The 14,571-nt window shown below is 45.5% G+C and overlaps 1 protein-coding gene and 1 long non-coding RNA gene across 4 annotated transcripts in view; one reads left to right on the forward strand and one right to left on the reverse strand.

The window, feature by feature from the left end:
• Positions 1–996: 996 nt before the first annotated feature.
• Positions 997–6,877, forward strand: LOC136169578 (uncharacterized). Its single transcript, XR_010663423.1, has 3 exons — positions 997–1,083; positions 2,604–2,703; positions 5,268–6,877. It is a non-coding gene; the product is annotated as an uncharacterized lncRNA (long non-coding RNA).
• Positions 1,077–14,571, reverse strand: part of ANKS1B (ankyrin repeat and sterile alpha motif domain containing 1B) — a 1,071,061-nt gene continuing 1,057,566 nt past the window's right edge. For 2 of the 3 annotated variants that reach the window (XM_065937415.1, XM_065937398.1), the window contains exons 24-25: positions 4,426–4,593; positions 1,077–1,201 (exon numbers count right to left, since the gene is read on the reverse strand). In XM_065937415.1, coding sequence (XP_065793487.1) covers positions 1,091–1,201; positions 4,426–4,593 — 279 coding nt within the window. In that variant the 3' untranslated portion in view covers positions 1,077–1,090. The remainder of the gene's footprint in view (positions 1,202–4,425; positions 4,594–14,571) is intronic. The other variant, XM_065937407.1, reaches the window with a different exon arrangement.

Here is a 14,571-nt window from a genome sequence, read left to right on the forward strand (position 1 = left end):
TTTAATCAAAGAGTAAGCAAACATTTATTTATTTTGTTTCAAGAAAGTTTTATTACTTTGGAATCTCTTTTTTTTTTGTTTGTTTGTTTTTTCTAGAAAAAAAATTTTTTGCAATAGAATTTTATTAACACCTTTCTCAAACAAGGTTTCCATGACAGAAATCTTGACGGCAGGAGCCCTAGATTTTTTTAACATGTTTTTTAAAACTGTGAAGATTAAAAAAAAAAAAATCTTTGCAGGCTTACGGCTGCGTCAGCACTTTCGGTAAGACGCCAGTCTGCTGCCTGAATCTCCTGCTCTGGGGAGTGGCCTGGGTACTCTCCCACCCTGAGCAGCCCTCTTAGTGGTAGCAGTAGAAATTTAGTTATTTGAAATGAAACCAGAAACATCCCTCACGACTAACCTAGTTTTCTTATCAATGCATTAGTGAAACATTCTTTTTAATAAAAATATTTAATACAAGACACGTTTTTCTGTGCATAATAAATTCCTCTGTTTTAAATCATTAGGTTTTTGAATCAATCCACAGATGTAAAGGTTTTATCTGACATGGTTGATTACATATAAAATCCACAAATATAGAAATTGGGAAACAGAATTCCCTAGCAATCAGGGGAGTAACTTCTGTCCTCTTGCATGAAACGATACTTAGTGAGATCATGACTTTAGAGATGCTTTCTGGGGGTAGTTCTGTTCTACCTTGAAAACTGCTGACAGTGAAAAATAAACCCAAGATTTTTATACTTTTAGGCAGTATTAGCGATGCCCTATGTTTTTGCAAGGTGTTATCCCCAAATAACAGCAAAGCAAGGTTGGGGCAGAGTCATGAGAAATACCTTGGGTGGTGGCCAGGAGTTGGGGTTGGGAGCGTCAGCCACAAACCTCTCTTTCTCTTAGGGGTTACGGCTGGAAAGTCTTGGTTGCACTTTCTGTCACCGGTGCAGAAAGAACGTCCCCAGGAGTGGCCAGTGGCCTCTCGCCCATGACAAGGCCACACAAACAGAGCAGTCTTCCTCCCGGACTGGGTGGAAAGCCTGCTCCGGGACTGCTCGGCGTGCAAGGCACCACGAGGACGGGAAGGAGGTGAATATCAGAAAATCGTGGTCTCATACTTGGTATTTATCCCCCGCTTGGCCTCTTGTCCTGGCTCCACGATCCACGGCAGGTTGGCCAGAGTCTTTTGCTCAGATGGGTCGATCTGCTTTAGAACAGAAAGGCTAATGCCTGTTATACGGTAACTGCTCAGGAGTGCATGCATGCATCCTACCACTGCCTGGAAATCAGCTTTTCGCCCTGGCAAGACTGCAGGATGCTGGTGGGTGAGTCATTTGTTGGTTCTTCTGATCACGTTGACTGCACAGGTTCAAGGCACAGCGGAGAGGGGGGACAGTGAGTGAGGCATGGCCCTTGCTCTTGAAGGTACACGGGCAGGGAGCGGATACAGGAATGCTTTACTGAGAAGTGAGATTTGAAAGGGAATAGGGCACTCTGTGGGCACCCAGGAAGGCCCCTGGCCCCGTGCTGCGAGGCAGGGGGACTTCCTGGAGGAGGTGAGCCAGGCTATGTCCTCCCCAGCTCTCAAACCTCCATCGGTTTCCTTCAGAGTCAGAATAAACCCGAAGTCCTTGAGGGGACCCGTGGGGGCCCTGCCTGCCTTTCTGTGCTCCAGCCGCACCCACCTCCCTCTTGCTCCCTGCCTGCCGACCCCGTGCCCTCTGCCCATCAGTTCTCTGTCTGAATACAGTCCGGACACCTGTGTGCTTTCTGCCCTAATGTTGGTGTGGCACAAATGTCATCTCTTCACCAGTTTACTGCATGTAAACTAGCACCTCAGCTTTTCTGCTCTCTTCTTTATAATCCTTATGCCATACACATCATGTTTATTTGTTCATCTGCCACTAAAATGTATGCTCACAAAGGTGGACTTTGTTCTGTTTACTGTGGTTTCCCTCTAACTTTGACAAGCTCCCAGTAAACAACAGGCACCCAATCCATTCCTGTCAACTAGACATTATTTAAAAATTAAGGTATACATCTAAATGGAGAGCTGGAAAATTAAGCTTCCTGGGGAAGACGGGGGTGTGGAGCAGTATGTGCAGAGTCCCTGAGGTAAGGGGAAGGGAGTGAAGGTTTGCAGTCAGAGTGCTAGGGGGAAAGAGGTGAGCAGGGCCAGGTCAGGCTGAGCCTCGACTTTGAACCAAACTGAGCTATAAAACGTCAACACCTGTACAAAGTCACGCAGGCCCTGCCCAGGTAAAGCTTGAGTTCTAAGCTCTCACGGGGAGGGGGCTGGGGCAGTTCTGCACCAAATTTCCCCCTTTCCTTGGTGTTTCCACGTCTGCCCTTGGACACCTGCTCTGCTCAGGAAACCTGGAACACAGGGGCTACCGGAAGGCTATGGGGTTTGTGCTTTTCAGCTGCCTGTGATTCGCCTGTACCTCCACAAGGCTGTGGGGGAACTTCACATGTCTAATCACACAATGTTTCTCAACAATAGTTTCGGGTCTGAGGGAAATGGAGCACAGACACCTGCTGAGGGGGATGGGATCTTGGGGCAGTTAAAGAGCAGCAGCATTATTCACTGTATGTTCCATCTTTTTCAGTGAAGGCTTCTAAATGAATATTCTGTGAGCCCTTATGGTGCACATCCCTGCATACTCGCCTGGAAGAAGTCTACAGGGACCAAAGAAAAGTCAGATGGAGGTAGGAACAGATTTATCCAGCCCACACGGGAATGCATACAATAGGCTAGAGCTAGTCCCCCAAATATTCTGAAAATTCCTGGATGTTTAACCTGCTTTTCCTGTGGGGTAAGACAGACAATATATAGGAGACACCTCTTTGTGTAGCTGGGGCCTGGATGGCCAGCTGGAGTCAGCTGTGCAGAAATGAGGGGGGGATGAAGCCAGGTGGAGGGAACACAGGTAGGTGGAAGCTTTGTCTCTTCCAGGAATATGGAGGCTGAGTGTCTGGGAGGGGTGTGGTGGGGAGTCAAGGCTGTGGTACCATGATGTGGCTGCCCTGTGGAGGAAGGTAATTTCAGGAGGTGTACTGGAGTAGTTTTGGAGATGTGGTGGTGATGGTTAGGATGGGAAGGGTGACAGAGAAATGGAGAGGAGTGGATGAGCTGAGAGATGTTTTAGGGGCTTAATGGATGGAATCTGCTTGTGGGCTGGACACAGGGGTGAGAGGAAAACAGGAATCAAGGCCACCTTCTAGATTGATGGCTTGAGCAACTTGGCGACTGGTTAGCCTGTTTACTAAGCTGGCAGAGGTGGGAACAGAGAAACAGCTTTGTGGAGAGATCAAGCATTCTGTTCTGGGCGTAGTAAGTTTCAGCTGTCTGCTGAGTATCAAAGGAGAAATTGGACCTGTAGGTCTGGAGCTCTGGGGGTGCATCAGGATTGGGAGCCAGCGGGGCTGGGAGGTGCTGAGGTGGGAGGATGTGCAGTTCCTGGCAGTGGTCAGTGAGGGACAAGCATGGGTGTGAATGGTGAGGTGGAAGAAAAACTCTGAGATGGGAGCTGTCACAAGAAGCCACATGGTCTCCAAGCATGGTGCTTCTGCAAACATTAAAAACCCTACAGTTCCGCATGACCTGCGGTTGGTGGGGAGGAGGAGGAGGAGAGTCACAGATGGAAGGATACATGGGTGTGAGAGCGATGCCTCTGGGATGGCGCTGCTGCCCGGAGTCCCAGAGTTCCAAGAATGCCATACGGCAGCAGAAACCAGACGTGAGGCTGGGAACATTCCAGCTTCTGGGTACTGCTACTACCAGAGGAGGCCGTTTTGAAGTCAGGAAAGTCTGTTAGGACAGGATGTGTGCAGAGCGTGTGGGAGGGAAGGGGAGGAAATTCCTGGAGGAAGGCAGATGCGAGCAGGAGGGGCGGTACCTTCTGAACAGTCCCGCTCTGCAGGACGCCTCAGCTGCTGCCGGGAGAACACAGGGCCTGGTGCCCAGCCTCTCCCACCCCCACCCCCTGCAACCCTGGGTCCGTGCACAGCTTGAGCCCCCAGCTTCTACTTGCTGGGTACCAGGGACACCCTTGCTGTAAGCCTCTGCCAACCTCTCTGCTTCCCAGTGGCCTGGAAGAGGCCTGCCCCCCGGAAGGGTGGCAGCTGAGGCCTCAGGGATCTTGATCCCCAAGTAGCCTGGATCTAGGGGAGAGACTGACCCGGGACGGCAGCACCCAGCCCCCTCCCAGGCTGCTGCAGGTCACAGGGCACGTGGGATTTTCTCGGGAGCCTCCAGGTTCAGTAGACGGTCCCCAAGACTGCAGGAACTGGGCTGAGGGGAGGACAGTCACGAGCCAGGATGAGGCTAAGGGGAGGACTGGAAGGGCAGGCCCTGGATTCTCACCAGCACCCACACCACCACAGATCCTTCCCTCCAGTTCTCAGAACATCTGTGTCTTGCCTACTTACCACCGACTTGCGAATGCTGACGCGGGGCTTGGGGATGGGCTTGGAGGGCTTGTTTTCAAAGCTTTCTGGAAGTGTGGAGGAATGCCCCCCTTTCCTGGCTTGCAGCGCGAGCTGGTAGGCGACTTCAAAGGCCTGTCCGAGCGTCAGGATGATCTCGTAGGCTAGGTTCTGCAAGAGAAATGGGAAGGTGTTTACAGCAGCATCCTGCAGGTCAGAACAGTCACTGAGGGGGTGAGCTGGCGAGGACCTGGAGCTGCTCCACCTGACGTGGCAGCATGTCAGGGGAAATCTGACAAACTGCACACTCTGGGTCCAAGTTAGGGTCTGCATGAGGCATCAGTCACTGCTGCAATGCACACGCTTACAGCCACCCCAAGGAGCCTGCCCTGGAACCCCACTTCCCCCTGAGTGACTGTTTTGCTCCCAGGCCTTGGAAGGGAAGGGGTTACACTAGTCCCTCAGCCTGTGAGGGTGAGCCCACACACTCCCCAGGAGGTGCTCCTGAGAAGTTTGGGTCTCTTTACCTCCAACATCTGTGATTCAGTGAACATCTCTGAAACATAATCACAGTCTAATTTAGGCAGAGGGGAGAGGCATTAGTCATGCTGGTGTGGTGTCTCGCAGTCACAGCAGCAAGCACGCAAACAGAGCCAATTATCCATCTATTTCTTGAGGCGTCTGCTCTCCCTGTGGGTCCACTCCATATTTTATCACCAAATCAGTGTGAGACAGGAGATTCTGCCCGAATGCCATGCCACACAGCGCCTGGGAGAAGTTCTTTACTTCAGACCTTCAGACCTTCTTCATTCCCCTCAGGATGACATCTTGCTTCTCTCCTCCAGGTTCCTACTGCACTTCTGCCTTCTCTTTCGAGCACTGTCCCACCCCATCTCTCACTGAGAAAACAAGACCTGAGTTCAACAGCACATCAATGAGCCGGATGTCTATGGGTTACAGTGAGTTTTCTTAAAACCACTGCCCCAGCTGAGTGCCGGCAAGGTCTGTCCCAAATTTCCATGCTGATGAACATCCCTAGATATCTGTGTGTGGTTTCTCAAAACCAGAAAAACTTTGCTGATTTTGCATCTGTGACCCTGCCACCTCAATCCAGGACACAGAACAGCTCAATTCCCATGACTCTGAGGGGTCTGGTGGGACTGTTTCCTCTTGATGGAGGAGGAGGGAGATGCAGGATGGCTATCAGAGGCCCTGTGGAAGAACCTGTGGGTTTCCACCCTATCCAGAGTTTAGATCCATGCCAGACTGTCAGGAACTAGTCTCACAGAGGACATGTCTTCTCTTTAGAGACACAGGTGAAGAAGCGACACCCCACAAGACAGACGTCTGCTTACTGGAGACGCTGAGCCTCACACAGCCAACCAAGCTCTTCCTTCAATGAGCATGGGCCAGTATTTGCCTCCTAAGATGAGTCAGACCAGGAAATTAGCAATGTACCAACAAATGCTAGTGGAGTGGAGGAGGGCTGAGCCCTCACATCACCACCAGTGTGGTCCCCTGGAAAGGGGGCTCTGGGCATAACTGCCCCCACAAAGTCTGGGCTCTTGTTCTGTTCACAGCTGCTGTGGAGATAGACAGTGGTTGTCCATCCGTTGGTAGCAGGTTTTGTGCTCTAGGCGGGCAGCTGGACTGAGAGAAAGATGGCAGACTCAGTGATTCTGTAACATGCAGCTTTTTGATTCTGGGACAAAGGTGCTTAATGAGTGTGAATTCCTTTATCGTTAACCTAAAAACAAGTTCCTGAAAGTGAGATTTACTTACAGCTTCAGTGTCTTCAAATGAAGCCTATTTGAGCAGGTGAGATTTTCACAAGACTATTATCAGAAGGCTAAAGGTTTTTGAAAGGTTCTGGCTAGAAGCTCTACCCTTTCTTTTAAAAGAAGTCCCCAGTGGTAGGAAACCACTGAGATAAGACACACAGACCCGATCAGCCCATGAGGTTCCTGCCAGGTGGCCTCTCCTTGTCTGGCTTGCATTCTCCATGACGTCTTGGCTTTTCATTTTATTTAGAATGCTCATTTTGAGAGTTGTTTTATGATCTGTCAAGAGCTGGACATTGTTACCTTGCCTACACTTTCTGTCATCTCGGTTGTTTGAGGCTTCGATCCTGGATGCCAGCGATAGCCCGCAAGGAGCAGCTGCTGGGGCTTTGCTTGCAGAGAGTCCCGGGGCACTTGAGGGACTCAGCAGATGGGACCTGAGGACGCACATCTGAATGGGGATGGGGGTTTGTTTCCCCTGCCTCTTCTTAATACCATCCCCACTATTTAGGAAGGGAGGAGAGTTACTGTGACAGCAGGAGACTCAGGGCCAAAAGGGATACCACAATCAGATCAGAGTGGCTTAGGTGACATGCCCTTCCTTCCTCCTCTGAGCCAGGCCTGCTGACCCCAGAGATGCTGCCTGGCATCCAGGGACACTGCTTAAAAAACCTGAAACCCTGATTAGTCTCTGCTTACAACATATCATCATCTTCACAACTGGGGAGGCCAGTCCTGGCACACTGCAGGCATGCAGGGGATGCTTGTTTGCTGAATGAATGAATGAATATTTAAGGGCAAGCTGGAGTAATAACACTACTAGTTATTACTATAGGTAGCACAGCTACTGTTAAAAAGTGAGGACTCTGCAGATATTTGCCACTGAACCAACCAATAAAGTTTACCATAATCATCTGCAGTGCAATATCATTATCCTTATTTTGTAGATAAGGAAACTGAGGCTCAGAAAGGTTAATCTGACATTACAAGCTAGAAAGTTACAAAGCAGTGGTATGAACCAATATTTGTGACCCAAAAGTCTATGTTCTTTCAAACTAATTTGAAAAGATTTATATACCCCAATCTTCATAGCAGCACTATTTACAAAAGCCAAGGCATGGAAGCAACCTAAAGTCCATCAACAGATGAATGGATAAAGATGTGGTATATAAGGGAATATTACTCATAAAAAATGAAATAATTCCATTTTAACATGCATAGACCTAGCAATTAACATACTCGTGTAGTAAGAGATAAATATCATATGATATCACATATGTGGAATCTTAAAAAATGATACAAATCAACTTATTTACAAAACAGACTCCCAGACATAGAAAACTTACAGTTACTAAAGGGGAAGGTCAGGGGACAATTTGGGAGTTTGGGATTAACACACACACACTACTATATACAAAATGAAAAACAAAGGCCTACTATATAGCACAGGGCTATATATACTCAGTATCTTATAACCTATAATGGAAAAGAATCTGAAAAAAGAATATATATAAAAGCAGATGCCTAGGTTGGTAACTCTGACTCAAACTGAATCTCTCTGTATCAATTTTGCCAATCCACTGTATTTTATATAAACACCTGGAATATTGTAAGTCAACTATGCTTCAAAAAAGGTATGTTCCCACCCTCCCCACATGTGGTAGCTTGTCTTCAAGGTGGCAGTCATCACTCTTCCACTTCCCTCATTGCCACGGTGCTCACACTGAGAGGACTAGTCTGTTCTCTCACCTCCTTGAATGTGGATCAGCTATCCTGACTTTCCTAACTAGCAGAATGTGCAGAAGTGACATGCTGGGACTTATGAGATTAGATTGTGAGGGTCTTGCAGCTTCTACCTGGACCTCATGGAACACTCACTCTGAGGGAAACCAGCCACAGAGAAAAACGTCTCATCTTGAGATTACCACACTGTATCTCCAAGCTGGCCAGGGGAAGAGGCTGCCTGTAGAGAAACAGCAGTTGCGGCCATCCCAGGCCAGGCTCCAGATAAATGAAGTGAAGGAGTGATACCGGACATTCAAGTGCCAAGAGATGCCACACCCAGGATCCCAGACAGATGGCCCCAGTGGAGGCCCCAGATATCATGGAGCAGAAGAGCAGAAGTGCTCTGCTCTGCTCAGATTCCTGACTCTCAGAATTGTAAACATGATAAAATGGATGTTGTTTTACAGCAGTAAGTTTTGGGCGTGGTTTGCTAAAGAAACAGCAATAGATAACTGGAATACCATGCAATGCTAAGGAAGGCTAGCTAGACCTCATTCAGGTGGCAGGAAGAGGGGATCAAGCTGCAAGCGGGGATGAACAGTCATAATTAGCAAGCCAACTCCAACAAAACAAAGTTCATGCACCACGACCAGGTTGGATTCACTGCAGGGTCAGTCACTTAGGAAGTTCGACATACACAAATTAATCAACGTGATACACATCGACAAAAGACAAAAACCACATGGTCATCTCAACAGATACAGAAAGAGCATTTGATAAAATTCAACAACATCCACTTTTCAACAACATCCACTTATGATAATAACTCTTATGGAAGTGGGTATAGAGGGAACATACCTCAACATAATAAAAACTATGACAAACCCATGATCAGTATAATAATAGTGAAAAGCTGAAAGCCTTCCTGCTAAGATCTGAAACAAGAATACCCACTCTCACCTCTTCTATTCAAGACAGTATTTTAAGTCCTCGCCAGAGCAATTGGAAAAGAAATAAAAGGTATCCAAATTGGTAGGGAGAAGGCAATACTGTCATTGTATGCAGATGCACAATATATATGCATACTATACATGGAAAACCCAAGATTCCACTTAAAACTATTAGAACTGATAAATTCAGCAAGGTAGCAGGATGTTAAGAGTAACATACAGAAATGGGTTGCATTTCTTTACACTAACAATGACGTATCAGAAAAGGAATATAAACTATCTCAAAATCACATCAAAAAATATTTAGTAATAAACCTCACCAAAAAGGTGAAAGACTTATATGCTGAGAACTACCAAATGTTAATAAAGGAAATCAAAGACTATTCAAAGACATGGAAAGATATCCCATGCTCTTGGACTGGGGGATTTAATACTGTTAAAATGGTCATACTATCTAAAGAAATATACAGATTTAAAGTGATCCTTATCAAATTACCTGTGATATTTTTCACGAAACTAGAATAATCTTCAAATTTATATGGAACCATAAAAGACTCAAGATTGCCAAAGCAGGAAACATAATTTTCCCAGTCTTCAGGCAATACTACAAAGCTACAGTAATCAAAAGTGTGGTACTGGCACAAAAAACAGACATACAGATCAATGGACAGAATAGAGTCCAGAAATATACTCATATACTTATAGTCAGTTAATCTACAGCAAAAGAATCAAGAACATACAATGGGGAAAAGACAATATCTTCAGCAAGCAGTGTTGGAAAAGTTGGACAGCAGCATGCAAATCACTGAAGTCAGAACACGCTCTCACATCATACACAAAAATAAACTCAAAATGGTTTAAAGAAGTAAAATACAGGACCTGACACCATAAAACTCCTAGAAGAAAACACAGGCAAAACATTCTCTGACACAAATCGTATCAATGTTTTCTTAGGTCAGTCTCTCAAGACAATACAAATAAAAGCAAAGATAAACAATGGGACCTAATCGAACTTCTAAGCCTTTCAGAGCAAAGGAAACCATAAATGAAATGAAAAGACATACAGACCAGGAGAAAATATTTGCAAAATGATGTGACCCATACAACTTGACTTCCAAAATATAAAAACATCTTATACAACTCAATAATGGGGGGGAAAAAAGCCCAATCAAAAAGTAGGCAGAACACCTAAAAGGACATCTCCTCAAGGACAACGGCCAATAGGCATATGAAAGATGCTTAACACTGCTAATTGTTAAAGAAATGCAAATCAAAGCTACAGTGAGGTACCACCGCACACAAATCAGAATGGCTGTCATTAAAAAGTCTACAAGTAAATGCTAGAGAAGGTGTGGAGAAAAGAGAACTGTCCTTTGGCTGTTGGTAGGAATGTGAAGTGGAAAGCCACTATGGAAAACAGTATGGAAGTTACTGAGAAAACTGCCAATAGAACTGTATGACCCAGCAACACCACTCTTGTACATATATCCAGACAAATATATAATTTAGAAAGATACATGCACCCCTGTGTTCACAACAGCACTATTCACAATAACCAAGACATGAAAATAACCTAAATGTCCACTGACAGATGAATATATAAAGAAGATACTGTACATATATACAATGGAACACTACTCAGCCATAAAAAGAATGAAATGCCATTTGCAGCAAAATGAATGAACCTAGAGATTATCATACTAAGTGAAGGAACCCAGAAAGAAAAATATTTATATGTGGAATCTAAAATATGACACAAATGGATATATCTATGAAACAGACTCACAGAGAAAACAGACTTGTAGTTGCCGAGGAGGAGGACAGGGGAGGGAAGGATGGGGAGTTTGGGGTTATCAGATGCACACTATTATGGAGAGAATGGATAAACGACCCTACTGTATAGCACGGACTTCCCTGGTAGTTCGGCTGGTCAAGAATCTGCCTGCAGTACAAGAGACCCTGGTTTGATTCCTGGGTCGAACATCCCCTGGAGAAGGGATAGGCTAACCACTTCAGTATTTGTGGGCTTCCCTTGTAGCTCAGCGGAGAAAGCAATGGCATCCCACTCCAGTACTCTTGCCTGGAGAATCCCAGGGATGGAGGAGCCTGGTGGGCTGCAGTCCATGAGGTCGCTAAAAGTTGGACACAACTGAGCGACTTCATTTTCACTTTTCACTTTCACGCATTGGAGAAGGAAATGGCAACCCACTCCAGTGTTCTTGCCTGGAGAATCCCAGAGATGGGGGAGCCTGGTGGGCTGCTGTCTATGGGGTCGCACAGAGTCGGCCACGACTTTAGTGACTTTGCAGCAGAAGCAGCTTGTAGCTCAGCTGGTAAAGAATCCACCTGCAATGCAGGAGACCTGGGCTTGATCCCTGGGTTGGGAAGATCCCCTGGAGGAAGGTATGGCAACCCACTCCAGTATCCTTGCTTGGAGAATCCCCATGGACAGAGGAGCCTGGCGAGTTGCAGTCCATGGGGTCGCAAAGAGTCAGACAGGACTGAGTGACTAAGCATGCACTGGATAGCACAGGAAACTGTGTTTAATATCTTGTGATAAACCATAATGCAAAAGAATATGAAAAAGAATATAAACCAAATCACTTTGTTGCAGCAGAAATTAATGCAACACTGTAAATCAATTATACTTCAGTAAAATTTAAAAAATAACAGTACACAGTCACAGGAGGTCGGAGCCTCTACCCCAGCCTTGACCTTGGGAAAGCTAGCTGATGCTTGTGATCCATTGGGTCACAGTAAGCACCTGGGTGTCCCTTCACATGCTGGCCCAAACCACAGAGTTGACAACCACACTTTCATCTCTGGTTGCTACTTTGCTTGGGCATAAATCCAAACTCATTTAGTTTTATGTTCACTACTTCCCATCCCTCAAATGCTGTAACCAGGTTGTCTCTGACCCTGGCTCCTAGCTTACTGGAAAATACCTGCCTTGGCCTTTCCAGCGTGACTCTTTTTGCAATCACACTTATTACAGCAACTGACTTTGAGTACTGTCTACCTTACATAGACCGCAATGAAAGAAGGAAGCCGGAGTCACTGTATGTGTCTTCAGGGGGTGACTACTGGGAAGAGTATGCTCTGAGCCTGTTTTCTTCTTTCAAAATGGGGATAGTAACACATGATGCATGCACCTTACTGGATTACTTTGAGAATCATTCATAATCACATTTACCCTAATGACAATATCAGCTAACTATTATTCATTGTGTGCCATGTTGCACATGGACTGTCTCATTTAATCCTAACAGCAACCCTGTGGAAGTTACATTAAACAGCTGTGGGGCCACTATCATCTCTGTTTTGCATGTCAGAGAATTAAGCTCAGGAAGGTTAAATAACTTGTTCATGAAGACAGCACCTGGCTGAGCTGGGCTCTAAATCCAGTTGTCCCAAGAGGCTGTGCTCTTGACCACTGTACCTTAGAATTATACTTAAGATTGGCTCAGATGGTAAAGAATCTGTCTGCAATGTGGGACACCTAGGTTTGGGAAGATCCCGTGGAGAGGGAAATTGCAACCCACTCCAATATGCTTGCCTGGAGAATTCCACGGACAGAGGAGCCTGGTAGGCTACAGTCCATGGGGTCGCAAAGAGTCGGACGTAAATGAGCAACTAACACTTTCACTTCCTCTCTAAATAGAAGACTTATGCATACCTAAATAGACATTAAAGAATACATACTGATGGCCATTAGGCACATGAAAAGATGTTCAACATTGCTAATTATCAGAGAAATGCAAATTAAAACTACATACAATGAGGTACTACCTCACATTGGTTGGAATGGCCATCATTCAAAGTCTACAAAGAATAAATGCAGCAGAGGGTGTGGGGGAAGGGAACCTTCTATACTGTTGGTGGGAATGTAAATTGGTGGGTACTATGGAAAACAGTATGGTGGTTCCTTAAAAAACTAAAAGTAGGGTTACTATATGATCCAGCAGTCTCACTGCTGGGCATACATCCAGAGAAAACTGTAATTTGAAAAGATCACATGCACCCAATGGTCATAGCAGCACTATTTACGGTAGCCAAGACATGGAGACAACCTACACGTCCATCAGCAGATGGATGGATAAAGATGTGGTATGCCTCTCTCTCCCTGTATATATATATATATAGATGGATAGATATAGATATAGATGGTTTCTCTGGTGGCTCAGACAGTAAAGAGTCGCCTGCAATGCAGGAAACCTGGGTTCTAGGATGTAGTGTGTGTATATATATATACACACATACACACAATGGAATACTACACAGCCATAAAAAGAATGAAATAATTCCACTTGCAGCAATGTGATAGAGATTATCATACTACGAGAAATAAGTCAGAGAAAGACAAATACCATATGATATCACTTATATGGGGAGTCTAAAGTATGATACAAATGAACTTATCTACAAACGGAGACAGACTCCCAGACCTAGAAAACAGACTTATGGACACTGAAAGGGAAAAGTGGGGGAGGAATAAATCAGGAATTTGGGATGAACAGAGTCACACTACTACATATAAAATAGATGAGCAACAAGGACCTGCTGTATAGCACAGGGAACTATATTCAATATCTTATAATAAACTCCAATGAAAAAAATGTAGGTATAACTGTTTTGTTGAACAACATAAACTAACACAACATTGTAAATTAACTATACTTCAATAAAAAAATAGAAGACCTCTTCAAACTCCTGAAAAAGAAGAAACCTTAACATTAAATACAGAAGCTCCTGGGTGCGAGATGCATCTTGGCTGGTGAGGGTCCCATGCTTGGAGCGTGTCTCCATCAGGCAGGAGGTGTTCTCTAGGCAGAGGATGTTCTCTACAACTTCACAGAAACTATTAACACAGGGATTCTCAGCTGGTGGCCCTGCCCCTTGCATGGTGAGGGATGATATAAGGGATGAAAGCCAACTCTTCCTCTCCAATGGAGTGTCTTTGGGGTGAAGGCAGGGAATCTCAATTCAATGGGGACACCTGTCCCAGGGGGCACATTACAATCTCCAAAGGCCTTCCCCTCCTCCACCCCCTAGGATTTTCATCTGTGGATTACATGAGAGGGCCACCATATTTTAAGGATAGATTTTAAGTATAATCCAAGGATGCAAACTTGTTATTCTGTGGAAACTAGAGAGGTCTGCAGGCCAGCCTGTATTTATTATGAGCTTCTTAAGGCAGCCAGGGCTGGCAGTTGAACGTCAATCACCATGGATATTTACCAAGCTACTTCCTTATGTTGAGGGCTGAGTCCTTGGTGCCGGGCCTCTAACAGGTGTCCAGGAATTGCCCCCTGAATGATGCCAGGGAGAGGGGGTTTAGGATACAGACAGAGAGGTGCCCCTCATCGTCCTCCTGCATCTCATCTGGCGCTCTCATCAATCTGATGTCAGAATAACTGCTGCAGAGACTATAGGTAGCCTGTCCCCTAGGGGAAATTCTGGCCACCCAGGTAAATAATTTATATTAATTGGCACATCACTAGGATTTTTCTGTGTTGGAAACTCCTGGTTTGAAAAGCTTTTGGGCTCAAGGGTTCAATGGCATATTTGCAAGAATATTCATCACAGTGTTAAAAATGTCCTTAATAGGGAGTTGATTAAATATACTACATAAATCTACACAGGGGCTACTAGGCAGCCATTTAAGATAAAAACAGAGGCATTTAAAAGACTGA

Source organism: Muntiacus reevesi, chromosome 1, assembly GCF_963930625.1.
Source record: "Muntiacus reevesi chromosome 1, mMunRee1.1, whole genome shotgun sequence".
NCBI classification, from domain to species: Eukaryota; Metazoa; Chordata; class Mammalia; order Artiodactyla; family Cervidae; genus Muntiacus; species Muntiacus reevesi.